We start from the raw sequence: 27,900 nt of genomic DNA, 5'->3' as shown, positions 1-27,900 counted from the left end.
TAATTTAAAAAAATATGTATAACTCAAAAAAATGATATACATATCTGTGCAATGCACGTTTAAAATTTATAAGAAGATATATAATGCGCACTCTTTTTTTGTAATTAACTTTTATAATACTTTCTTAAATAAATTTTAATCTTGAAACATTTTTAAAAATTTTTCATTTTTAAGTCTTAATAAAATAAAATTCTTTCAAAATTCTTTTAGAATTAAACGTGGACAATTGCAATGATCTTGTGTCCATAAGAATTGCGAATGAAGAAATACAGGATGCAGGTTTAGGATTAAATATGGAAAAAAAGAAGATATATATAATTATATATAATTTTGTTTCAATGAGTCCTGTTACAGACATTGTATAAAGTACGCATTGTTCTCAAGATGTTAGCAAGCGCAAAATTACCATTTCTCGCTGGTCGCACCTCCCCAGCTTTGAGTAGCGGCAGTTGCCACAGGTGTCGACCACTCCTCTGGAGGCTAAACAAGTAAACATCAAATGATAATCATTATTACGTCGCACATTTATTATAAGTATACATAAAACTTAATAAAGTTATGGAATATATATATCAAGAGAAATCACATCGATTTTATCACAAATCACAAAAATGTTATAAGAGAGCATAACTTGAATAAATCAGAAAAATAGATAACCGAAGAGGAATAGATATATCTTACCTGCGCAGCCCAATCGCCGCTTGGTTGGAATGGCGGTGCGGCACCAGCTGCCGCAGGAATAGTAGCAGCCGCTGGAGGTGCTACATCATCGGCCCAATTCTCGGTGGCCACGGTGGCCGACTCGACTTCGTTCACCCAGCCGGGTTCCGCAGCAGGGGCGGTCTCCACCGGACCCGTGAATTCTTTCGCCGGCGCGATCTCCTTTGCAGCTTGTTCCTCCTTCTCCGCCTAGAAAAAAGAGAATTTCGCACATTTAATTAGCGTAATCCGATAAATACGAGAAATTTTTTTTTTTCTTTTTATTTTCTCAGAAAAGATTAAGCCACAAAAAACCAACAGAGATTTGCTTCTGGATCTTTTATTTTCTATCATCACTATAATAAATTTGAAAAATAAGAGAAGAAGAAGCAGCAAAATTGTACGGACCTCTTCGGGATCTCTGTAGAAGAAGAGATCAACAACTACATCCCACTTGGTCTCGCGCGGGATAGATCCTCTCAATCGAAGCACTTCTCTAGCGAGCAGCCACCACATCAGACCAACGGTATGCAAGCTCTTAGTATTACACGGGATCGCGATATCCACGAAACGCAGCGGCGAATCGGTGTTGCAAAAAGCGATAACAGGAATATTCACATAGCTGGCTTCAGTAATGGGTTGATGATCGGTAGACGGATCCGTAACAATCAGCAGACGCGGTTCACGGAAGGCAGCCTAAAAAAAAGTCGGATCATTACACATTTGACTGACTTTTCTGCTTGAAATATCTGATGACATTGAAAGAAAATCAGAAAAGATTAAGCCAAAAAAAAGCCAACAAGTGTCGATTCTGGAAAAGAATGTTTCATCATTGTTGATTTACTTTTAATGTAATGTAAAATTAAATGAAATTTTTACTCATTCGCTACATTTCTTCACCTGGATCTGATTGGTAAATGCACCAGGAGTGAACCGTCCAGCGATAGGGGTTGCACCTGTATGGGCTGCAAACTTCAGCACGGCTCTTTGGCCCGAATGACGACAACTGATGACGAAAACTTCACTAGGATGCTCGATGGCGACGATGGCACGAGCTGCGAGCAGCAGCTTCTCCCAGGTGTGGCGCAGATTGATAACATTTACACCAGCACCTATATAAAAATATATAATTTAATAACTATAGAGCGTTTAAATTAATTTAATTTATTAAATTTTGAAATACATGAATAATTCACCATCAACTCTCTTCTTATAGACATATTGTTCCATCTGGAAGTTGACATTTTCAGCACCCAGGTGGGTACCAGCGGCCAACATCTTGGTAACATCGTCCTCTTTGAGGGCTAATACGTCTAAACCTCCTGACATTTTAACGTTGTGGTTGAATTACGAGTCAACCTAAAATAAAGATTTGTTTTTAATTTATAATAATATATCAATATATAAAGTAACTGAAAAAGTTTATGCAACTTCCTCTATCCATTCAAACCATAAATTTTTTATATTTTATATATATTAACATACATTTTTAACATCACTATTTTTATTTTGAAAAAAAAAAATTATTGAAAAGTTTAAGTACAATTTTTATAAGTGTAATAACTCGACTCTCTCTTATATTCTAATCTAAAACCTATATAAAAAAGTCTATAATAGTTTACAAAATAATTTCTATAAAAAAATGATTTTAAAACTCGGTTATAATTTTATATACGAAAAAAATAAAATTCAATATAAATTAATACAATGAGATTATTATATCTGGAAAATGCGCCGAAAATGGCGTACATAACCTCAAAATCAAGCGATATATTATTATCCATATTTTAATTATAAAAATATTTATATAAGAATCGTTTGATGATTAATTGCTTTCTCTTGTTTGAAAACATATGCTTAAAATATGAACCATAAAATTACATGTAAGTAACATAATTTAAAATTATGAAATGTGCCACGTGCAGTCCAATGTACATTTTATAAACCGGTCGCTAAAAATAGTCATCCTAGACAAAATTTTATTTGAAATAAATTTTTAGAAATGCTCGTATTTATAACGAATCCATTTTGCCTAACTTTCTACGCGGAAAATGTAAAAAAATTAGGTAAAAATGTATCAATCCTTACGTTATAGGATGCCACTAGGAGACCACAATTGGAAAGGAAGTTAGATACGCCATACGTTTACATTCGAACGACTGCATGATCAAAATAGCTGTACTTTTAAACGAGATGAATGAATATGAAAAGAGAAACTATTAAAAAAAATTAGTTGTAAAAATTTAATTTTAAACAAAATAATTTTTAGACGACAGAATATGAAAATAATACTTACGTTGGATTTCAGCGCCACGTTGTATGTAAATTGCGTGCGAGATTCAAACGCGTATTTACGTTCGTACATGATGGAAGAAAACCACCATGCGTTCGTAGTAGTTTACGAGTTATCGTTGTACGGCGAGTATTGCATCCATTATGTACAATTTATATATTTTTCTAACATTTTTTTTACGTAAAAAAGATAATTCTATCTAGAATATGTGAATAATTTGATGAAATATCGGGTAAATTTAATAAGTTAGTTTTATTTTTCTAAATATCGCAATTTTCGTATTAGATTTAACCTCAAAATGTTGAAAAGAGGACTGTCAGGAAGGAGAAGATCCGCTCTGTGAGAGAACGTAATTTATTGTGTACAGTTTGTGAGCGAGAAATGCGAGAAAATGTATCCCGCGAATCACAAAACTATATTCGTCCTGGATCACACTCCGTACTTTGGCATCTCCACTGAGTGTCCATTGGAGTTTGACTTTCTGAAGAGTAGGGGACAGAATCTGATTCCGCTAGCACCGGTCTGTAAGTCCTTGTGGACCACCAGTGTGGAAGCCTCACTGGAGTACTGTCGTATTGTGTGGGACCTCTTTCCCACAGGCAAATTGGTATACTTTTTAATAATTAATCTGTTACAAAATACATTAGGATTATTACAATATTATTATCATATGTCGCTTCTTTTCAGATTAGATTTGTGGTCACTGATCGTGCTGCTTATGTATTGAATTCATGGAGTCCTCTGCAACAGAATTTGAATCATGTAAGTGTTCTTACAAAATTTATACATTTATTATTTTTATACTTATATATTTATTGAATAATAGTATTGTCTCTTACATATAATTACTAACATATAAATGTCTTTATTAATGTATGTATTTTTAATAATAAAAGCACGTAACTTACTTCACATTTACAGATAATGAATGGCACTGCTATTTTGGGAGTCCCACCAAAGACACCAGATCCTGGCGAAGATTATTCAGTGATACATGGTCTGCGTGTAGCAATTGAAACTCTAAATGAATGCTCTGAGATACAGCATGAAAAAAGGACTTCTCTGAATGAGAATACTACTAAATTGCTAAACAGGGGTAGAGTAATATGTATCACAAGTGCACGTGACAACAGCAATATGAAGAGTTTAGAGAATATATTTCTGAATGAATTAGCACAGGAAAACAAGACTGCGCTAGCCTCAGATCAGTTAGTACTTTTTCTTTAAATATTCTATTAAATCATTATACAACGATATTTTAAACAATCATATTTTTGCTCATACAGCTTGATACCCATTGATTATTGTCACCTGGTTATATTGAATATATATCCCAATAATATTGAGTCTCAAGTCACTAGTCAAGGCCCACGAGAGGTATGTTTTTAATGATTTATAAAATTTTTACATTTTTGTTTCAACTTTTTAAAAAATATAAAAACTCATAAAAAAGAAAAATACTTTTATGTACAATTTTAGTTTTAAACAATTTAAAATATTTCCTGTATTATCAATTTGAATGCTATTTAATCTGTATTATTATACATAATGTGAAAAGTAATGCCTAAATTAATTATTTCTTTTTTTTTATAGATATCACCTTTATTAACAGTAGAAGTGCATTCAATTAAGGCCTCAGCACTTCACTCCAAATTATCGCATTTAATTTTGTCTCATTATGATCTAGCCAGTACCACAGTGACAGGTATACCAATGAAAGAAGAGCAAAACGCCAGTTCTTCTGCTAATTATGATGTGGAGATATTTCATTCTTCTGCTGCACATACTGCAATTTTAAAAGGTTCCACAATCATTTTTTTTTTTTAAGTAATCTTTAAAATCAGAAATAATGGAAATTTTCTTGTAGCAAATCCGCAAGATTCAGCATTAATAAAAACCTTCAGACGTTTCGAAGAAGGATCGGAGTATGAAACAGTTACTCTAAAGTGGTGTACACCGCGTGGTTGCAGTGCATCGGAAATGCAATATTGCACGGCGATGCATCGCATCACGCCGGTTGATGTCAACAGTAGGCCGTCCTCTTGTTTGATCAATTTCTTATTAAATGGACGATCGGTGATGTTGGAGATGGCCAGAAAAACTGGCGGAAAGACCATTTCTCATCTGTTAGCAGCACATGGTGGAGAGATTTTTATTCATACTCTATCCACTGCTCGAAGTGTACTTGAGGATCCACCATCAATTAGCGAAGGCTGTGGCGGACGAGTTACGGATTACAGAATAACTGTAGGATATTTTTATAATTATTAATTATTTTTAATTATCTTTTATTAAAAATTTTGCATAAAGACATATATTATCAGTTAATTCAATGTTATATAAAATATCAATGTTATATAAAATATTCTGTTTTAAGGATAATGTCAATTATTTTTGTTTTCAATAGAAAGGAACTAATAATTTTTCCTTTTTATAAATCAAATGTAAAATTTTTAATTTGCAATAATAAGTACTATTAACTTGAAAATATTTTTGTTACAGGATTTTGGTTTCTTGATGCGAAATAACATGCTAGTACCACTTAAACGTACTTCTAATTCTAATGATGATGGTACAGTAGAAAAAATGAGATCAAGATTGGAACGTCATACTAAATATTGGCCCATGACTATTTCTAGTACTCTCATGTTTAACTTAAAACAGGTTTGTAAAAAAAAATTATGAATCACATTTTCAAGGAGAATTAGAGACACAATTTTCATTTTCATATCTAATAATCACTACCTAATAATATAATTATTAGATAATAAATTTATTATCAAAATTAACGGATTTTAATCTATTCCAATGTAATCTTAAAATATCCTCCAATAATTTTTAATTTGTCTTAATAATCTTTATAAATATAGAAAATTATTTTTAAAATGTTACGATATTAAAATATTTTGAAAATATAGATTTCGGATACTGAAATATCTTAAGTTTTAAACAACTTATTAATACTAAATATCCTTAAACTATTTGCATAGGTGATAGATCCGCTCGCAGAACTAATGGTGAAGGAGGAATTAACCACGGATGAAGTATTACAGTGCAAACAAATAATCTTCAGTGTACTTGGATTGGAAGCGAAGCATGAAACGTTGCCGCTGCCGAATATTGGTGGAGGTCGTGGCGGGAAAGGAGGAGTACGTAGAGAAGAACATTATCGTTTATTATGGGACGAGATGGAAACATTTCTTAAGCACCACGCGAATAACTCGGCTGCGCATACCGAAGTGCTGACCTGTCTATTGGAGATCAGGAATAAAGATGACAAGGACAAAGTAGAGCTTGATCAGGCTCTACGCGAATTAGACAGGTAATTAAATAATTGAGAAAATTAAATAAGAGAAACGCGATTTATAAATTAATATTTTAAGATATAAATTTCTTTATATCACAAAATGCTTTTTATTTTTATATTTTTTACATTCTTGATACGTGTTTATTTTTTTATTCTTACTTAGTGATTATTATAACATGAATATCAATTTTACTGCAATTATTTTATTATTATTTTATTTATTTTAAAAAGAAGAAATATTCTGTAATATTAAATTTCGCATATGTAATACATCATAATCGACGTTATTCCCTTAATTTCTAATTATCATATTTATTATAAATAATTAAATTTTATTACATATTTTTATTTGTAATTATCATATTTATGAAATTAAATTTTATTTGTTTAAGAAAGATTAGTAATAATTTGAAAAAAATATTAATTTATTATTATGATATTATTATATTAAAATTTGAAAATTTTTGTTTATTGTTCTTGAATAAATGAATGAATAATATATGAATAAATGAGAAGATATTTAGATATAGAATAGCAAAACAAATGACATTTGTACTTAAAAAAAGTAGAAATTTGAAGGTCAAGTATCTAGAGATTAGTTAGAAAAAGGCAATTGGAGAGTCTACAAGTATCTAAAAATACTTGATAATCCTATAAGAAATCTAAAAATTTAAAGATTGAAGAATCTCTAAAAGTCTAAAGATTGATTTTTTCATAGTTTTGGTAAGGAAGATGGAACTGCTCGAGTTAGCGTAATTAGAGCGACGACAGATTCGCCGATGTCGCCGCCGGCGAACGTGTCAATGCCTCTAAACAAGCAATTACACAAAGCCAATGCTGGATCGAAGAGTCTCCTGGATATTTGGCTACAGCGCAGTGCTCCAAAAGATAGAAAACCAGACTTTCATGGTAGAATCAACAGCGATGGTCTTAAAGCGAAATTATATCCAAATTTGAAAGACACGGGAAGAGAACCCAGAGAGACCATTCTAGAGGGGTAATGTAAAGGAAGATTTTGAGAGAAAGCAGAGTGCATCCTGCAAAGACGCTGTATATATGACGTAAATTTAACTAATGTATTAAATACATATTTTATGGAACAATATTATTCGTGGTAAAATAAATTTTGATAAGCTAGAATTATGAAAAAATATTATGATCGCGTGTTAGAATATTAAAAACAATTATATATTTCTTATATTAAAAACAAGTATATATATATAGTACATCATTTTAATTTTGTTGATTTATTATATATTATATGATAGAGAAAGAATTTTGAAATATATTTTTTTCTGTATCTTTAAATTTATGGGTTGATGTAGAAATATTAGAAAGCAGTTTTCTTTAGATATATAATAATTGTGATAAAAGATATAAATATTTCATGATTCTATAAAATTATGTAGCCATTTAAAACTGACATTTTTGTAAATTAAACAATCGATCTCTTAGAATTTGTAAATTTTATAGAAACGAAGTGTTTATGCAAGTGAGAACTCTCTATAGAAGCTCATAGAGCAGGATATAAAAAAATCCTGAAAAATTAGAATGGAGAAATGTACTTGAAATACAAAAAATTTTTAAAATCAAGAATTCTAAAATTTGCAGCCAAGGATTTTATTTATCACAAATGGAATCAAATTGAAAATTCAGGAATTAAAATTCGTACAAGAATTGACAGTTAAAAATATATAACAAGAATTAAAAAAACATAGAATTTATTACAAACTGGAACTCTGTGATTATAAGAATAGACTCAAATTACGAAAGAACACTGTAATACAATGTCTTATATGCGACATTATAATACAATGTCTATATGTAATAAGCTAAGAAAAATTCAAGAATGCAGCTGAGATGAATGAGAAGTATAACGACGAGGCAAAACTAGAATACAAGGATACAATTATCCGAAATTGTCATCGGGTAGCTCGACACATGTGAAGATTCATCTACCTACAAGAGTACGCGGGACAAGTAAAAGTGTATCAGTGGTACAACACGATTCCAGCTCCCACCTTTTCCTTCGCTGCTCTACCGACCGCATCCCTCCACCCCTCCGACTGTTTTATAGTCGACACGTCTGCCGAGTGTCTGAGCCGTCTAAGCGATACATCGACCTCTGTCGAATCTATAGTTCACTTCGACATGCGGCTCCCACCGTTCTAATCGATGAATGTGGGAGAACATCAAAACGAGAGAGAAGCAAGGAGAAGAACTCGATCGCGCATATTGCGCGTAATACAGCGTGCGTCCTCTTTCTCTCTCTCTCAATTTGAGAGAGATAGACAATAAGAGGGAGAGAGAAATATACATAGACGCATAGACGGAAGAAAGCCCGTAGTATAGGGTGACCATTGAGAAATTATTGAAACTAAACTGACGAGTTGTAGATATATGGTTCTACTTGATGCAACCCTTGCCTAAGTAGGGGTAAGATATAACGATTTATTCGAGGATTTGCAAGTTTACAAAACAATAAAAGCATCTAAACTCAAGATTAAAGAACTTGAAGAAGAACAAGACATCAAAAGAATAAACATTGAGAATTAAAAAGGTGAAAGTTTTAAATGATAAGAATCGAAAAATCTTGGATACTACAAATTGAAGATCTGCCGAGATAACTTCTTTAAAGTTTAGCTGCTCGACAAAGTCAATTGTCCTAGACTCTAAAGATCCATTTAAATTTATTCATAATTTGCTCCTCTAAAAGGAGAAGTATAAAATTAGAAGAAGAAAATTATGTGACAATCAAATCGATCTATTTCGAGCGAGGCCATTACTTATGCTGCACCTTATATAATGCAAACTGCTAAAAGAGAGACAGAGAGACAGGATGGTGGCAAGGGAGGCGAGAGGATTATGAGGAGGACGAGAAAGAGGAGGAGGAGGAGGAAGAGGACGAGGAAGAAGAGGAGGGTTGCGGAAGGGGACCAGTGAGTACAAGTGCATGACGTAACGGTTCATTCATCCCGAGACAGGCGATAGAGGATATCCCGGTCAATGGTATACTTATGCATGTAAACGCGCGCACACATATGACGTACGTAAGTATGAGTATGCAGCATGCACATGTCCGTCGCGCTGTTCATTTCTTTTTTTTTCCCCGGACGTACGCACCACGTGCATGCGTGCGTGCGGAGATGTGAAGCAACACGTGATAGAATGTCCGTTTGGGTTTTTTGTTTCTCCAACTTTTGTATTCTTCCCAATTTAGGGAGTTTATTGTATTTCTTAATTTTGCAATTCAGCAAATACGTTCTTCTATCATCCTAGAATCTCTCCACATGTTTCAGTTAAATGTCTTATGCTTGTCGCGATGAATTTATATCTAATTCAATTACATTATATATTGCTATATTATGATGTATAATTAAATGTTATTATATATAATAAGTAATGTTATATATATTTTTACTTTTTAAATATTTTGTATATGTATATAATTTCGATATCTTATTCAAAACAAGTTGGGATCGGTTTCAATGATTTCAGCAAAATTTGAATTTTATCATAAAAATGTTAATATTTTTTACAAGGAATACGGTTTAATACGCAAAATTGCAAATTTAATTGGATTTTTTATTGACATATATGTAGCAACTATTAATTATCGTGAGTATCACAATTATTCTTCGTTATATGTGTGATTTCAAGCTTCGCTATTAAATACAAAAAGTTTTAGATATATTAACTTCCTGAGAGTTTCTCAAATAATATTTTTAAACATTTTCGTATATTTATATAGAATAGTTAGCATATCTTTACAAGATCGTTATATGCTTTATACATCTTTAACATGAAGCACATCTTGTTTTTTCTCTTTATTTATATTGCAAAATAGTATTACGCTTTTTTATCAATTATATGTCAAAGAAATGTACAAACATTAAAAAATATAATACAAATAATTGTAATAATATTTCATGATTACATTAGTATTATATTAGTATTTCATGTGTGATGACAATAGTATTATATGAGAAACTTTCTCCCTCTTTCTTCAACAGATTTTATTGAAAAAATATAAGTCTCGATATATCCACATACTTTTATCTAGAACAAATATAGTGATTATAATCGCTGTATAATTATTAACCTTAGAGAGATGATAGTATTGATTACATATAATCTATCTTGTTACTGATACAAGACAAAAATATTTGACAGACATAAATGTATTGCTAAAATTGCGATGGAAATCTGAAATTCTAGTTTTAACTCCTCGCCCGAATCAATGATCGTTGTTATATAATCGAACATCATTATCACATATATTATCATATATATTATCACATATATTATGCAGAGTGGGGGGGGGAGCTACACGAAGTATATATACAACGAATCAATATCAATGAAGTGCGATGATATGCGCTTCTACGGATAATTATTTATAGCGTCGTCAATATTTTATGTCGTAAATGTTACATGCGATACATAACGGCGGCGATATTGAATATGTTAAATAGATGTATTAATTGTGTTGCTCTGATAGCAGAGCTACTGTATCGTGCCACGACGAGATACGGGAGTGTGCAGCGTTTATATAATTGAAACTCGCGAGTATAGCTGGTACATATCGATCGCGGCCTCCGAGGGTCACTGAACGAAACGAGGGAACGAACCGGGTACAGCGCGAGCAGAGCGGCGTCCTTTTGCGCCAATAAATAATTATAGACGGGAATTTTAAAGACGAAAGTCTCAATGAATGTCGATTATGACAACAAAGTCAATTTATCAATTAGACAATTTCGATTGAATTAAATTTATAAAATGCAAAAAAAATTTTTCACATACTATTGCTGATCTAGATATACTTTATATGCATAACTATTTTCTCTATTTTTATGAATTCACTTATTTTTGATTCATTCAATTATACTATCTATACGATATCTATATTCGACAAAAATGATAAATTGTAAATTCAGAGTTAATTAAGTGAGATTATTACGCAGATTAACGTAAATTGTTCGAGCTAAAAATTAATTAGCTTTGAAAAGCGACGCTAAGTTATTTAATATTTTATATTATAATATATATTAATTGTTATACGTATTAATTTAACTTATTTTATATTAATTATTTATTATCATACTTTTTATTTTCTGGTCTTAGCTAATATATATATATATATATATATATATATATATATATATATATATATATATATATTTGCTACATTTCAAAATATTAAGATTTTTATAATTTTCATATACATATATCTTTCAAATATAAGATTAATTAATTATTTAAACGCAAATCAAAATATCAATAATAGCTTAACATTTTAAACATGTCTTTTATATGCAATTTTATTTTATTTTATTTTAAAAAGGCATGAGATATTATTGTTATATTAATAATTTAATATATTTCTTAAAATATTGATTTTTATTTTATATATAAAATTTATCTGTTTTACATGAAGCTGCTGAATAGATAATATATTTCTCAAAATATTAATTCTTATTTGTTTTAGATTCAGAAATATTTTTAAATGTAGTTATTTTTCGATTATATATATATATAATTTGCAATTTTAGTTCAAACCTTTTTATCCGATATACACTCGACGACGGAAGTAGAAGCTCAGGCTTGAATTTTTCAGGGTATTCCATAGAGTCCCATTGAAGACTTGGCGGCAGCATGGAACCCGTTTCCCCTTCGTAGGGCTGCCGCCCTTCAAGGCTTACGGTCGGACTGGCTCTTTGTCGTCCCTTTGAGCGACGTCCCTGCAGGATGTACGAAGCACTAAAGCGAAGCGCAGGGACGTATTGTATGGAGAAATATACAATATGTACCTAAGGTTTTTTCAAACGCCAGGAGAACTGCATTAAAGTACGAAATTAACAATACGAAGAAAAAGTGATTAAGAAGATATGCTATAATAAATATACACAAATTTCATGCCAATATAAAAGCAATATATTTGTATGATAAAGAATATAAGGTAACGAAAAAAATAATTTAAAATATTTAATTCAATAAAAAAATGTAGAATTTTATATATTTATAAAAAGTGAAAATATTATTACATATACGTACCAAGCAATCAATGATAATTTTTTATCAAAAGAGGTAAAATTTAATATTTAAGAAAATTCAGAGAATTATAATTAATATGTGAAAAGAAAAATCTTGCGCGTGAAAATAAAAATAAATTGCAGATTTCCTTTGGTCTACTTTGCTAAAAGTTTTGATTAATATTTTCTTGAAACTTTTCAAAAATTCAAACTTTATAATTAATTTATTAAATTAAGTTTTAAACCAATAGAAATCTAATAAAATCAAGATTTAAAGTTAAACAAAGTTTTGTTAATCACTTCATTTTTCGAAAACATATTTTTCTATTTTTAATAATCAATTCAGAGAATGCTTCACATTTTTCTGATAGAAAATTGGATTTAGGAAAAGTTAAAAATGTTTTAAATGATAATTTAAATATATATAAATATATAGATAATTTAAATATATATAAATATATAGATGCGCAAAAATGTTTCGAGATTTTTTTCTCTTTTTTTTGACATGAAAGACCTCTCTTTTTTTTGACATTTTTTCACAACTTTCCTATTTCTTTATAACATCTTTATGCAACTTTCAGATTTGTAACATCTTTTGAACTTTACAAACTTTGTAAAATATGACTTCAAATATATTGCGATCAGGAACTATAGAAGAAATGTTTAAAAAATTCCTGATTTTCTACATAGAATCGTCGGAATCGAATATCTTGAAAAATAGGGCCATAAAGCGTCCGTTACTGCACCGTAGGGCAGCTGCTTTGTAGCAGGACGATTTTCAAAGGGCGACTTCTAATGAGCTTTCGCTACCCCGGTTGAGGGTCCGGGAATACCGCTGGGAGATTATATTCCGTGCTCCATCCCTTTTCCGTCCTTAGTCCCCGGCTCTTCTATCTCTACTCCGTTTCCACCTTCAGGGATTTTCCGAGCATGGCATATCGCCAGGTAAGAGAGTATCCGCTCGACGTCGAAACGATTAAATTTCTACTTTGCACCGGGTGTTTCGAAATTTCTCAAATATCAAATATAGCTTCAAAATTATTACGAATTTATTACGTAGCACTAATTTTTAAAACATCGTTTTATAGAACTTGACAACATTTTCAACATTGAAGTATATATGTATATACAAAATTCTGTGCATGGTTTAAAATGTGACGAATTTTTACATTTCTCGAGAAAAATATCAATTCACATAAAAACTAAATTTTTTCCGAAAATGTATACAAATAAATATGAATAATTTCAAGTTGAACCTATTTATATATAAACCGATATAGATTTCTGATTTTTTTATATTTAAATATATGTAATACATTTTAATATTATATATATATATATATAAATTATATAAATAATTTATATATAATAATTGTCATGTATAAATTATATATAAATTATTATATCCCTGGGAGTTTGGCGAAATTTTTGGCATTATGATCACACATTCCACACCTTATGAAACTTGTTTTCTCTATTACTGCGATATAAATATGTGTTTTCTTTTCTCCTAAATAAATGCCACTTAATTTAGAGTATCATCATAAATCTATCTCGGTCAATTGTTGTCAGTTGCACAAGTTCTATTTCAGCCATCTGATTTCTGATTTTTTTCAGAGATTTTAAACTTAAATGATACGGAGATATGATGAAAGACACCGGTGAATATAGAGGCAGTATCATATGGTAAACACCATGATAACGCTATCACCGTGCGAATCACGTGTTCGCGTCGTCGCCGAGTATTACGTCATCGCGTCTTCACCGACGGTTGTCCACACAATCGCACTTCTCTTGCGACCTTGTGTTTTGTATATATCATCCTCTTCCTGCTCGCCCTCCTTGTTCTCTCATTCTCTCTCTCTCTCTCTTGGTTCCCCCTTTCCGCACCTTGCGAGAATATCCCTCGCCTGACCCCCTTTGCCCCCTCGCGCCGCACTGGTGTCACGTGTGGTGCGGATAGGAGAAAGGGAGCGAGAGGGGGAGTAGGAGGATGATGATGGCGAGGGGAAACAGGGGCCGGGGAAAAGAGGGGGACGAAGGGTGGTTTAAACGGGTGAACACGTCGCAACTAAGGTCGCGGCGGACATTACTAGGTCACTGGAGTGACCGCGATGCATTGCACCCGCTCTCTCGGCCCCCTCCTCCCCCTACCCGCACTCTGTCTCTCTCCTGGCCTGGTTCTCCCGGTGCCCTTTCTTCGATGGTGCTGTACCTTCGTTTAGAATCTGTGACTGAGGTCAGAAGGAGCGGATTGAACGTATATAGATAAGGAAATGTGAGAGAAATTTCTCTCTCTGTTTTTTATCTTTTTTGCATAGGATGTTTATATTGTGATATCACGTGATTTTATCAAAAGTTAATTCGCCTCGAATTTTATATTTATGAGCGTATCTTTTTTTATCCAAGATTCTCCGTATTGCTTAAGATAGGTCAGTATAGAAGTTTATATAAAGCGCTCCCGTTTCTATCGCGTTATCTTTTAATGATAGATTTTTTGGTCAATTCGCAGTCATATATATATATATATATATATATATATATATATATATATATATATATATATATAAATTTAATGAAAGATTCTCCAAGTATTTTCTTAGTTCTACTCTTAAACAAGATCATATCACAAAACTGCTATTTTCAATATATTATATATCTTTGTATATAATTAAATTAGAAAATTATAATTTTATTTAAAAAACGGCTATTTTAATATTACATATATTAAATCCGATATGTTAAAAAATTTCATAGGATATTTCCATAATTTGATCTTTTTTCTATTCATATTTTTGAATCTTGATTTGTAAGAAATTCTTTTCTACAATTCATAATTCGAAGACTATTAATACTTCTCCAAGGAAAAAAGTGAGTGCAAACATGTGAGAGAGTCTCTCATTAAAATTAAAGTTACGAGTTATACGAAACGCACCTATATTTCTCTTAATCTCGAATTTCACTGTCTCCGGACTTCCTTGCATGCTTTTCAAATTCTTATTGTTAAATTCTTGGCTGATTCAGTGTATTATATGTTCGCGAATCTTTGTATTAATCTTGGAATTTTTCAATCATCAGAAACGAATTTTGCAAATCGCGTTAAGAAGCTGGATGACGTCGTTGCGAAATCGGAACGAGTTTTTTTTTCTTCGACAAGGGTACCGTCAAGAGTCCGGCGCGAGTTCTTACAGAGTTCTCGCTTTGCTCTTCGTTCGCGCTTCGTCGCAAACCGGTTTCAACGATTTCAGTACCGGCTGAAAAACCGGACCCTGAAGGAACGCGCGCATGTAAATCGCATAGTCTCAAAACGCGTATAGTCAGAATTAACAATGGATCATAAATAATGAACTTAATAAATGCTCTTATCTTCTGTTTCTCTATTCGACCAGGTCCCAATTTTGCGTCTGAAACAGTCCTTTGTGAAATATAAATATCTATGAATAAAAAATGTCAGAGTCTAAATATCTAAATATTGCATATATTTTCCCGTTCGATCATATCTACCTAAATGCGATTATTCAAAATATTTGTTTTAAACACTTAATAAATGCGAGTCTAAAAGACAAGTTGATTAACACAATAAATACGATTTAAAAGTTTAAGGATGGATAAAGTATAATCTGGAATATTTTATGAAGAGTTTGGATAATTTAAATTAATATAATTTCAATCTTATAATTCGGATTTCATAATTGTTTTTTTTTTCATTATTTTATTTTATAAAGAATACAAAATTACTTTTATAAAAAGGAAATTAAGTCTATTGGAGATTTTATTCTTTTATCTTGCAAAAATTTATTTTCACTCTTGATCTGAACTCTTCGTGTATGATTGCAAATATTTATAAAGATTCATAAGTATCTGCTTTCACACTGAGTCAGTGTCTTAATCCGATACAAACTGTATATGGTTAACAAAGAAATCTAAGATTAAATTATATTTTTCTTGTTCTTTCTGCTTTAAGTCTGATTCTATCACGAACGTGTATTAGAGTTTGTTTTATATCAACTAGTGTAGAGACAGGACTGCGTGGGCAAGCAATAATGACTTTTACCCCAAAGAGAAAGTATCTCTCTTATTTAATGGTATACATGCGACCACAAGTGACTAAACAAAATTGCCGTATCGATATGAGTCAACAAGTGTCATTATTACTTTTATGAAGGTCAATGATATATATAGCTTTACGATGTTTGTTTAGTCTGTTATTTCTAGTGATTCATTTTAATTCTCTTCTATTGTATTTTGTTTTCTAACTTTTTTGAATTTTATATATAATTTGGTTCAATTTTTCTATGCTCTTTAAATATACAGCCTAGCTATTATAAATAAACAGTAGATTTAAAGGACAGATTTAAAGGAATGCTCATATCAGCACGAAAAAGAACAGTTTTGAAAGAAAGTATTTTTAGAGACTAAGTCCAAAAAGAAAACTGAGATTTCGAAAAAGAGTAAATATAAAACTCTGAAAATCTCTAAATTTTTAGTAGTATTTTCAATCAATGATAAATTTCTACTTTATCAAAGATGTATTATTTAACGAATTGGAAAACAAATGATTATATATGTGCCCGTCATTATTAAAAATTATCACGATTATAAAATCCATTTTTCTCAAGCGATATATTAGAATTGTTATAGATTTAAAAAACAGAGATCATCTCTCAAATTTTAATATTTTTTCACGTACACACACTTTTACTATTTTATATTTTGCATGCATATATAAAATCCTGCTTTAAAAATTTCTGCGATCCATAAGAATAGAAATTATTAATCTTCTTCACAAGGTATATTTTTATGCAGTTATTGTCGAAAATAATTAATGATCAATATTTATAAAAAAAAATTAAAATATAAAATGTAAAATATTGTAACAGGGAAAGAATAAAGACACATCCTTATAGCGATCGAAAACGGACGTGGTTTTGCGGTCGCAACTTTGGTTTCACTTCGCTCCCAACGAACAACGACGACAACGGCGAGAAGTTAAAGCGACGCTACATCGAGAGAAAGTAGGAAAGATGCGAGAGATGTTTTACTTTCACTTCTCGCATGTATCCGCAATGCCACCATGTCACGCTCCCTCGAAGCTAAAGAATGACAAATCAACGTTTCGAAAAGTCCCATGTCACAGAACTTTTCACCTGTAACGTTTTTCATACTTATTACTTTTGAGGAGGGATCGACACTTTCTTCCCGAGAATCATTATGAAAATGATTCATATTTTCTTATAAAAATATGAGGGAAATAATATATATATAAAAGAAAGTTTTTTAATTGGAAGCTATTACAAATGCAATTAAAAAGACGAATCGAAATTCTAACAAGAAAACTCTGCAAAATTCTAGCACGTGATTCTAAAATCTGTAATAAAACATAAATATGATTAATTTATATGATTTATATGATTAATAAAGTTATAGTTATCTAGTTTCAAGGAATCGATTTCTATAAAAATTTAGAAAAAATAAAATGAAAAGGATTTTCAAAAGACTTGTTTGCCAAATAAATCATCAAAATATGGAATGAAGGAAAAAGGCAGCAAGGAGAGATCTATTGATATAAAAGTTAAACTTTAAGAATTAAAGAGCTAGAGAAATTTTTAGGAAGTTTAAAACGTTCATTAAAGAATTCATAACAACAAAATTTAGAAATCTAAGATTATAGACGAAAGTTCTTCAATAATAGTAATTAATATTCTTCAAAAGAACTCTCGAGTAAATACATTCTATGTATACTTAAAAATACTTAAAACTAAGAACGCGCATAAAATTATATGTGTGTGTTGCAGGCCGGACGCTATTTTACTGAGCTCGATGTTGTTTTTTGGACTGAAAGCATTACTTTTATTTCCTTCTAAAGTTTTTTTTTTTTTTACTTACAAGGTATTTGGTTTGCTCCATGCATCACTCTGACATGCAGTTTTCTCATTAGGTATATAAATTATGGTAATGATTCGGTATTATAATAATTATAATTATAATAATTATTTATCATTATTATTAATATTAATATTATCATTATGTCCAGTATTTTCGCTTTTGTTTTTTTTTACTGCTCACGGAGTGGTTTGCTCTCTTCTCCCCTTCTCTCCATTCACATACATCTCTCCTTCTCTCACTCTTTCTTTTTTCCTCTCTCGTTTTTTTGTAACAATGATCATCTCTTCCTAAGGAATAATTCGAGAACTCCACCGCACGTTAATTCACGTCGCGCGAAACTAAAACTTCATTGATTATCAAATAACTAGAAACAATTTATGTCTTGAAAAGAGTATCTATGATTCTATGAAGATCCTTTTCAAAAATCGAAATATTTAAAAACTTTAAGGATACAAAAATATTTAATTGAATGTTTTAATATTTTTAAAACAATCTTTCTTGCAAATTATTTCGAAGAATCTTTATCTTTTTTAATTCAAGAACTAGTTTTTCAATTGGGAGACTTGTAAAGTTTTATGTTGCTAATGGATATTTACGCTCATGTAGAATCTTGAGTCTCGCTTTATATGGTTCTCATAATAGACAAAAAATAAAAAATTGCATCTAGTTTTTATTAATTCTCATTATATTTTTTCTCTTATATTCAATTCTCATATGTATCATAAGTGCATATTTCATAATTGAAGTCAAAATTTACAGGTTCTATTCGTAAAATCTATGATTATTTGCACGTAAAGATGCAACACTGCTTTATATTTTTTTTAAATTAATTATTTATTCGAATTATCTTGAAGAAAAGGAAGAAAAAAATATACAACAAATAAGTTCCACGATTGGAAATTCCAAATATTGCGACGATTAAAAATAAATAGAACGAGGGAGTCTCGTTATTTATAGGACATATGACACTGTGAAAGGGTGGATTAGAAAATGGACGAGAAATGTATATTTCAAGATAGTTTTGCATCATCTTCTTGTTTGTAGAACGGCAGTTGTGTTTGCGTTGAAGAGCGGCGATCAAGGAGTCGTGGAAGAAAAGGGCATTCGGGCGGATTTGAAAATCCAACAACGTAAATGATTCAAAACATGTATCAGCAAGAGAAAATTTAAGTATCTTAATTGTGTGAAATTTTCACATTTTCACATTTCATTTTTTAGGTTTTTGAACAAACGTAAGATACTTGGAAAGTTTCACAGTAAATCTCCAAAGAAATTTAAAGATCTTAAACATTATATAAGACATTTCAAGGGAGTTCGAGATATATATTAATCTCAAAGAAATTAATATTACAAAAGATCAATAAAATATCGTTAATAGGGATATAAAGGCTTATCTCTTATAGGTATATATTCGCGAAAATCTTTTATTTCTAGCAACATTGAGTATATATACTTTCACGTTTCCTTGTCCGCTCCAACATACTTTGTACAGGAGATCCATAATCAAAAGACGGTGCAAAACTCTTGTTGACATTTACACGAATGCACGAGATTGTCCGAACAACAACGAGAATTTAGCTGTATCACCAGCTGACATTTAGCATCAACGAGAGTGCATATTCGTCGGTCACTCGGTAAAAATCTTTACCAGAACAGAAGGACCCGTAAGAAAACGAGGCATAATCGTGGACGAGATGCGGAAAAGACCAGAAGAGGGAGAGAAAGAGTGAGATAAAAGATTCGAGGATTTCAAAATACGTTAATTCCAGAATATTCTGGAATCCCACGAATCCTTCCCCTTTTTTTTCTCGCTCCCCCTGCCGCAATAAGAGCCGAGGATAAAGCGAGCGGCTATGCTCCGTCCAAGCAATCGCGCAAATAGAATAATTCATCCATCCATCCGCGTCCGTCCGTCTGTCCGTGCATCCATCTTCTATTCTACCTATCCGTTCGTCTGTCCATCCGTCGTACGTCCGTCCGTCGGTCCATCATCCGGATTGATGACTCAGAATCGACGACGCGGTGCCGCAATGATCGACAGACTTCTGGCGGGCACGAAAGTGCTGACGTTGTTGCTTGTCGCGTCACCGAGCCGATCGGGTCACTTCTTGCTCTTCTTGGTGGGCGGCTCCTGCGCGTCTTGCGAGTCCTCTTCGGTGTCCTCGCTGTCGGTAGGTCGTGGCGTCGCGTTGTTGCTGCTGTCGTTGGTAATGATGGAATCATTTGTGTCTTCGCTGGCGCCTACGACGGCATGATCGCCGGCAGTGATCGGTGTCGCCGGCTTGTCCATCGAATCTTCGGTGAAAGATGTTGTCGTGCTGTTCTCGTCGATCGCTGCCGGATCGAGCGGTGCTGTGTCCTTGCCATTCGCTACCGTCTCCTGATTGCTATCATCCGATGGCTCCGTTGCCTCACCATTGCTGGCACCGTGCGAGTTGCCATTCTCCGTCGAGCCCGGGATGCCATCGAGCAACTCTGGCTTTAGCTCGGATGCCACGTAGTGTGTCCACAGCGCCAGTTCCACTCTATGTGGGCTCCATGTCTTACCATTTGACGCTGAAAAGCAAAGAAAATCTTTCATAATATTCAAAGATGTTATATTTTATATCTTTCGTTGCAACCCCGAGTATTTTAAATATTTTAAAATAAAAAACTCTACATATGTGTATGTGTAAAAACGTAAAAAAATAAAAAAAATAAAGATTTAAGAGTCGCGTAATCAAAGAATCTCGTTTCAAGAACTCGATATAGTAATATGCGCAACTCGAATGTGACCAATGCATACACGCAAAAATGATTCATAATCGCTTACTCTGCTTGTTCAGCCTCTCGACAGTGTTTTGAATGTGCTGAACGAAGTTTAGGTATTCCTTAGTGGTGTAATCAATGCCCTCGATTTCCGGTATCGCCATCAGGCACTCGTCAGCCATGAAGGGCGCGTTTTCCGGCGACGCTGCAGCGAGCAGGGCGGACGCCATCGTGGTACCGACGCCCTTCAGATTCGATAACGCCGTAATTGCCTGTTCGAGATTCGGAAGCTTTTTGAATGCTTTCTTCGTTTCCGCCATCACGGCGCGCGGTGTGTTCACCTTCACCAGGTAGGACAGCTGTGGATAAAACTTGCCGCGCTGAAAACAAAATGGCAGGCAGCCTCGTGAAACATCGCTTGGTTCGTCAATTACTTGTTTTCGCAAAAATCTTTTGATTTACACTTGTTAAACATCGCGAAGAATATTGTAACTTAAAAATCAGACTTTGTCAAATTCCAAATCGATAAAATTTTATATAATATATTATACAGTAAAACCAATGATTTAAAATATGAAATAGGAAATGATATTTTTTCTCAAAAATGATTTGCAGGAATAATATTGCTTTTCTGATTTCTGTTAACGCAATTTTTTTCATAAAAATTATGATTATGTATAGTTTATAAGTGTCACATAAACTATAATATATATACTTCTGTAACTTTTTTGTAGCTATATATACTAAAAACACTATTCATATTTTACTGCTAATAACATTTATCCTCTCTCGTACATTTTGTTAAATAAAATGAAATCAATTATTAAAATTCGTTTACTTTAACTTAATATTTGATGAGATAAACAACTTTATTTGGATTTGACAGAATCTGACTTATTTCTGTTATTCCAACGAGGAAAAAGCAACTTACTATTTGCTTCCATTTCATCGTCTGCACCAGCTCCTCGTGATTGAGGTGCGCGTCCTTGCCGCGTGATTTGATCTTCTTAGGAAGCTCATTCTGATACCTGCCGATACAAACAACAAGATCCGGGCGATCAAGATCGATCTAGCGTTCATCAGAAAATGCAGAGTGCGCGCGTGCGCGCACGCATGTATATAACCGCACGTGTATGCGTACGCATGAGCGGGCGTGACGTAATCGCGCCGTCGCCGCCGCTGTTACTGCTGTAGAATACAGGAATTCGTTAAAGGCTCGATTAAAAATACAAACGCTGCCGCAAGAAGCCCGACACGCCCCTCGTCAACGATTGGAGGATATCCATCTTTATCGCGCACGTGGATCACACGTGGATCCATGCGGCGGTGTGACTTTTTGTGAGTCTTTATCGACATTCATTACATTCGCAAAATACAAATTAATTCAAGACTATTTAAAAAACCGAAGAGATTTTAAATAATAAAAGTTTCTAAATGAATTAAAAATTTTTTAAAAATGATAATGACTGAATTAAGGAACCAAAGAATCTAAAAATCCTGATAAATATGAAATCTGAGAGATTATACAATCATAATGATGCTTTTAATAATTACTTTTGTGCTAATAAATTACTACAATGAATCGAATTATTTTAAGACAAATCATAAAATATTAAAAATCGAATTTTTATATTTATATAAATAAGCGAGACTATATAGTTTAATATATTATATATCAAATTGTTACGAGAATACTATTAAATTTGTAATTTCGATTGTTTAACCTTGAAATTTGTTCAGAGCGTTAATTATGATTTAATAAATTATAAATTAGACTTAATAATTTTTTTATACATATATAAATATTTATAAATATATGTATATTAATAAAATCATAATTAAATGCTAGTTATTATACATAACGCAAGATATAATAGATTGTTTAAAAAGATAAATTGTATTAATAATTTACTTAATATTATATAAAAAATGTATTAAATATTTAAAATAAAATTTCTTTTACACATTAAACAAATATAAAAGTCGCTAAATTTATACAAGATACAAAGAATCTGTTTTTAGAAATGTAATAATTGTTCCATTTCCTCCGCCTTTGAGGCATTTTTACAGTAAATTTTTTCATTTTCACGCGTCTCGCAATTTTATTTCTCGATAAATTCCCACGTGTCACTCATTAGAAAGACTTTTCGAGCCGATAGTTATGTTTCACGAAGCTGAAACGCGCGCTGCACCTCGTAATACCGCATATCCGCACACGGCTTGGCACCGTGGAAAAGCAGCCTTGACACAAACTGGCCTCAATGGGAATGAAAACAACGGTACTCCACTTCCCCTGACCCCTCGTCGCCCTCACCCTCGCTTCTGCAACACGGAAGAAACTGGCGCGTAAAGTCTGTTCTCCCTTCCCTTCTCCCTTTCCCCCCAACACCCTTTTACACGTTCGTTCTGTCACTATTCCTGTCCATCTTTTTCTGTCCCATCTCAGCAGGCATGTATATACGTCACAATCGATAAAAACAATCTATATCGCGTGCGTACAGAGACAAACAATGCGAGTTTATCAGTCGCGCGAGAATCAATGATAAATTGGGAAATATATATATATATAGATTCTACGTTTGCAAAAAAACTTTGTGTATGTTTTTGTTTCTTACATGCTCTTAGCTTTAGCTATTGTTTCTAATAATTTTATTAATTAGCTATAATTTTATTTAATTAAAAAAATTGTTTAGAGCTTTTATTAAGATAATTGTTAATATTCTGTGTCTTTTAATATTTTTATCAAACCATTATGCATTTTTATTATTCTCGAAAGGAATTACCTTAAATCATGATTAAAAGTTTAGATTTTGCAGAGATATTATATATAAATTTTTCATAATTAACTCATGTATATTTGTTATAATATTGAAATAATTCTCTTTCAAGTAGAAATTAAGAATAATAATTATTTTTTATGTTGTAATAAAGTACTTAAACTACGAGTAAAATTTACAAAATTTTATTTAATTTAATTATCTAATTTAGAATTATTTTCGATAGCTTGGAGATATAATTTTATTTTATAAGTTTCGTAAATCATAAATATTCTCAAGTCTGTCAATTCAAATATATATATTAAATATCCTAGAAAATCTTAGAATCTTAGATCCAAAGGGTCCACAATTTTAAATGTCCCGTGATCTAAGAATATTATTATGTAAGAAAGTAGTAAGATTTAATATTTGATTATTTTAGAAATTGTATGTAATCTATAACTATTTACTTATAATTTCGTAAAACTTATAAGCATAAAATTCTCAGATCTATATTTTCAGATTCGCATTTTTGATATATTCCTTCTTTGAAATAGTGCATGATTATATTCAAACAATCAAATAGATTATTATTATTTTAGATACATGATCAAAAAATCTTAAGTTTGGATCTAATATTTTATCTTAATTTTTCTTTATTAGGCAATAACTTGAAAAAAAATCTATATTAATCTAAATATATTATCCAATGTCTTCAAATTACGCAATTTTTCAATTAAATTTTTTGGAAACCTTCACGAATGTAATTACACTGTCATATATAAATTTTTTTATTAGAAAGTATATATAATTATATTAAAAAGAAAATGAGGAACTATCTACATTTTACTCCATTTATATATCATTTACAGAAATAATACATACAGTATATAATTAATAATTTGTATAAATAACAATTGAATTTTTTTCTACAGTTTTATAAATATAAAACAATAAGACACATATTTATAAAAAAAATGTTCTTTTAACTAATATATACACAAATGTACGAGTATTCTATATTTATATAGAACGAATTATATGTGAAATTTATCCTCTTTCTTTGTCATCTTTTCTACTTTCTAGTTTGTTAAAAAAAAATACTAACAGTTAAAGACGCGTTCTATATCGATCTCGTCATATCGGAGCAATACTTATGTTAAAGGAGAAAAATCTTTAGCGTGTTCGTATCATTATTACTTGTGTTTTCACGCGGCTTCGTCTCCCCTAAAACGAGATACTCGCGGGGAAATCCATCACGTGACGTGGATCTTTGGCGAGTCGTATTTCGCGATAATTCCACGGGGGTGATCTCGACGATGTCTCGGCGAAACGCGACAGTGTCGCGAGGGTGACATACGGGCGCGCACACGCGACGTTGCCGCTCCCGCTTCGTTCGCTCGCGGAGAACAGCACGAAGCGGGTTCATTGTCCCGCGTGCGCCCCGTGGTAGAGCGCCGTTTCCTCCCTTGGGCCGCGCCGCAATGTCGGCCCCGTCAGCGGCGGCAGCTCGCTTCTCTCTCTCTCTCTCTCGCACTCACTCCCCGTACATCGCATTTGTCTCCTTTCTTCTTTCCATCTGTCTATCTCTTATCTATCTAGCTACCTCTTTTTCCCCTTCTTTCTTTCTCTCGCTCGCTCGTTTATTCCCTTTCTCCGCGTGCGCGCACACAACACACACAAAGCAATGACAGCGTCGCCGTCGCGACAGAGATACATTCTATAATAACTTACCAGTTGTCTAGCTTGATCAGCTCCTCGGGCTTTTTCGATTTGTGATCGGCCTTGAGGCGCAACGCCTGTGGGTAAAGTTTGAAAACGTGTTCGAACTGTGTCGCGGTGCCCTCCGCAAAGAAAGTCGCGGTGTCTTTCACGGAAGCCATTGCGATAACGCGGGCTTCGATCGACGGCCGTCGGGGCGCAGCACCAACGCCGCCTGCTGCCGTTGCTCCGTAAAACGCCTCGAGGTCCGCCGTCCCCGTTGCTGCCTCTATCTCTGTCGCCGCTGCCGCCTCTATCGCTGCCGCTAACACCGCCACCGTCGCTGCCACGGGCGGCGTTGCCGCGTCTCGTCTCGTCTGCTCCTCGCCGAGGAATCCTACTTCACCCTCGCGGACTCCCTCACCAGTGCGGCGCGAGTAAGCGCGTCGCGTGGGAAATCGATCACGGTGGTGGGAGAGTACGAGAGTACCGAGCGATGTTACGGACTCTCTCGACTCTCGCCAACAGAGAGATCCAAGAGGACGTTATGAGATGTGCGTTACGCGTATATGTATGTATACGTAAGCGGAATTATGTATTTATCAAAATGGGAATAAATAGGAAAAATGCGCGCACTAGAAGCGTTACAGTTGCCAAGCGCCCGTCTATATCGCTCTGCGAGCGTAGAGTACAAGCGAACGTTCTCGACACCACGACGACGTCTCGAGGGATAATCACACTACTGTAAAGCACTCTCCATCGGACCTCGCTCGACACTGGCCCGGGTGGGGAGCCGACGCGACGTTGCCAATAGGCGGCAGCACCGCTCGGGTTGCGCCTCTATCCCTTCCACTTGACTGTGCCTCTCCTCTCGCTCCCTCTCTCTCGCTCTCGCTCGTCCCCGAGTGCTCGACTCTCTCTCTCTATCCCTTCTCGCCACTCGATCTCGCCACGGAATACGTCCGTCACGCTTTCTCCGTCGAGTCCCTCTATCCGTTTCTCTCGCTCCACCCGATTCGTCGCTCCTCTCGCTCTATCCCACGCTTTAGGAATCCGTATCTCTCCCACTCGATCGCTTCTTCCGTCTCTCTTCCACGTTTGTTCTTCTCTATTGCCTTTGATCGTGTCTATGTATCTCTTACGCGTCTACCTCCCTTTTTTTCTCTCACACAGCACACGTATACGCACTTTCTTTTTCTCTCTCTCTTTCTCTTACTATCTCTCTCTCTCCCTCTTTCTGCCTGTCTATCGCGTCCGTCTCGCTCACGCTTATGGGTCGCGAAATTCGGTCGAATACGCGGCGACGTGCCTTCGACACCTTGTGCAGTGTGTCGGAGTGTGTCGGAGGGGAGCGTGAGGAGATTCCACGGAGAGGCTCCTTTCTCTACGAAGCGTTGCGGCGCGTCTCCTCTCTCTCGTTCTCACGCACGACGGAACACTCGTTCCCTGTCTCTTCGCTCGGCAATAAGCGTATCAACGTCTCTCCGTCGCGAATATTCGCGCGTATAGCGTGATTTCGCGTTGAAAAACGATACCGATACAAAAGTACGTACGCACGCGATGTACGCACGCGATGTACGCACCCGACGTAAATTTAAATCGCGCGTTTCTAACGCAACGTGAATATATAGATATATATTATATATATATGTATTTTAACTGTCCGTTTCTCGTCTTATAATTTTCGCTCGTTCGATTTACTCGCGTCGCCTGGCAGGCGTGTTTCCACGTAAGCGACTGAGGTTACGTCGCGCGTCGACCGTCTCATCGACGACGGAGCCACGGGACACGGCGATTGGTCGAGCGCGACGCTCTCTCTCTCTCCGTCTCTCTCGCTCGCCCTCCCCGCCGTTCCCCCCACGATGCCGTTTCGCGATCGTGTTTATCGAGTCGATATTCCTTTTTTCTACGCGGGAATATCGCGGCCGGGAATCCACGACCGCGATACATTTGCGAGCATATCGCTTCTATTCGTTGCGGAAAGACGCTCAGCTGCGTGTACACGCGTGTAATAACGCAACGCGTGTGTGTATATAAGTTCACGCACACGCGAGGGCATCCCTGCTCTTTCTCCCTCTCCCACTGTCTCTCTCCTTCTCTTGGGAAACGGGAACGCGGAGGAAACGCACGTAGCCAGCCGGCCAGCCAATCGTTGGCTCGGCCGCGAATGTGTATGCGTAATCGTGGTACGGTAGCCGGCCGTGCGAGGGCAGCGCCTTCGCTCGCCGCAGCTGGCACCCCGCCAGTCCCCCGACTCCCGGTGACCCGCACCCGACGAGCGAGCGAGCGAGAGAGCGCGAGCGGACGAGCATTCTCCCCTTGCCGTCCGCGCGCGTCCGGACATCACGTCTACCGTCAGCTGCGCATTGCGTCCCCCTCCTCGGCGCCTCGCTGGTGGATCGTCGGTGGAGACGCGGCGCCCAGGGATGGATAAAATAACTCCGAGTTGTTCCGCTGTTGTGCTTATGAAAAAGCGCA

General features: G+C 34.4%; 3 protein-coding genes and 1 long non-coding RNA gene across 8 annotated transcripts; 2 read left to right on the top strand and 2 right to left on the bottom strand.

The window, feature by feature from the left end:
- Window positions 1-309: 309 nt before the first annotated feature.
- Window positions 310-2,892, bottom strand: Sta (stubarista 40S ribosomal protein SA). Its single transcript, XM_083078522.1, has 6 exons — window positions 2,788-2,892; window positions 1,896-2,058; window positions 1,600-1,811; window positions 1,108-1,395; window positions 682-909; window positions 310-480 (listed from the first exon to the last, which is right to left on the bottom strand). Exons 2-6 carry the CDS (start codon window positions 2,026-2,028, stop codon window positions 403-405), a joined length of 939 nt encoding a protein of 312 aa, XP_082934648.1. The 5' UTR covers window positions 2,029-2,058; window positions 2,788-2,892; the 3' UTR covers window positions 310-402.
- Asun (integrator complex subunit 13 asun) lies at window positions 2,793-7,439 on the top strand. Of its 5 annotated transcripts, none has more exons than XM_083078472.1 (11): window positions 2,793-2,934; window positions 3,008-3,112; window positions 3,360-3,599; window positions 3,680-3,754; window positions 3,914-4,200; window positions 4,279-4,369; window positions 4,586-4,793; window positions 4,860-5,239; window positions 5,495-5,656; window positions 5,983-6,314; window positions 7,018-7,439. In XM_083078472.1, exons 3-11 carry the CDS (start codon window positions 3,384-3,386, stop codon window positions 7,298-7,300), a joined length of 2,034 nt encoding a protein of 677 aa, XP_082934598.1. In that variant the 5' UTR covers window positions 2,793-2,934; window positions 3,008-3,112; window positions 3,360-3,383; the 3' UTR covers window positions 7,301-7,439. The 5 variants fall into 5 exon arrangements, with proteins under 5 accessions (XP_082934598.1, XP_082934588.1, XP_082934580.1 ...); XM_083078462.1 differs by having other exon boundaries at window positions 3,008-3,117; XM_083078454.1 differs by having other exon boundaries at window positions 2,794-2,934; window positions 3,278-3,599.
- Window positions 7,440-11,637: 4,198 nt separating this feature from the next.
- Window positions 11,638-14,835, top strand: LOC145959581 (uncharacterized). Its single transcript, XR_014435090.1, has 3 exons — window positions 11,638-12,258; window positions 12,913-13,276; window positions 13,951-14,835. It is a non-coding gene; the product is annotated as an uncharacterized LOC145959581 (long non-coding RNA).
- A 3,174-nt stretch (window positions 14,836-18,009) lies between these two features.
- On the bottom strand, window positions 18,010-27,163 carry Amun (protein amun). The gene is made up of 4 exons (XM_083078191.1): window positions 25,456-27,163; window positions 21,897-21,993; window positions 21,030-21,345; window positions 18,010-20,773 (listed from the first exon to the last, which is right to left on the bottom strand). The coding sequence occupies exons 1-4, from the start codon at window positions 25,602-25,604 to the stop codon at window positions 20,319-20,321; spliced, it is 1,017 nt and encodes a 338-aa protein (XP_082934317.1). The 5' UTR covers window positions 25,605-27,163; the 3' UTR covers window positions 18,010-20,318.
- Between the last annotated feature and the right edge of the window lie 737 nt (window positions 27,164-27,900).

This window comes from Camponotus vicinus, unplaced genomic scaffold (assembly GCF_025532165.1).
Source record: "Camponotus vicinus isolate PSW18456_S1 unplaced genomic scaffold, iyCamVici1.0 SCAF_1, whole genome shotgun sequence".
NCBI lineage: Eukaryota > Metazoa > Arthropoda > Insecta > Hymenoptera > Formicidae > Camponotus > Camponotus vicinus.
This window is presented reverse-complemented; position numbering and strand designations above follow the sequence as displayed.

Excerpts from the sequence above, each read along its gene's own strand:
- Sta (XM_083078522.1), bottom strand. The coding sequence starts at position 2,028 with ATGTCAGGAGGTTTAGACGTATTAGCCCTCAAAGAGGACGATGTTACC. Across the intron at positions 1,812-1,895 it reads CTATAAGAAGAGAGTTGATG|GTGCTGGTGTAAATGTTATC; the intron begins GTGAATTATTCA and ends ATTTTTATATAG. Across the intron at positions 1,396-1,599 it reads CATTTACCAATCAGATCCAG|GCTGCCTTCCGTGAACCGCG; the intron begins GTGAAGAAATGT and ends ACTTTTTTTTAG.
- Asun (XM_083078472.1), top strand. The coding sequence starts at position 3,384 with ATGTATCCCGCGAATCACAAAACTATATTCGTCCTGGATCACACTCCG. Across the intron at positions 4,794-4,859 it reads ACATACTGCAATTTTAAAAG|CAAATCCGCAAGATTCAGCA; the intron begins GTTCCACAATCA and ends ATTTTCTTGTAG. Across the intron at positions 5,657-5,982 it reads TCATGTTTAACTTAAAACAG|GTGATAGATCCGCTCGCAGA; the intron begins GTTTGTAAAAAA and ends CTATTTGCATAG.
- Amun (XM_083078191.1), bottom strand. The coding sequence starts at position 25,604 with ATGGCTTCCGTGAAAGACACCGCGACTTTCTTTGCGGAGGGCACCGCG. Across the intron at positions 21,346-21,896 it reads CGATGAAATGGAAGCAAATA|CGCGGCAAGTTTTATCCACA; the intron begins GTAAGTTGCTTT and ends TTTTGTTTTCAG. Across the intron at positions 20,774-21,029 it reads CGAGAGGCTGAACAAGCAGA|CGTCAAATGGTAAGACATGG; the intron begins GTAAGCGATTAT and ends TTTGCTTTTCAG.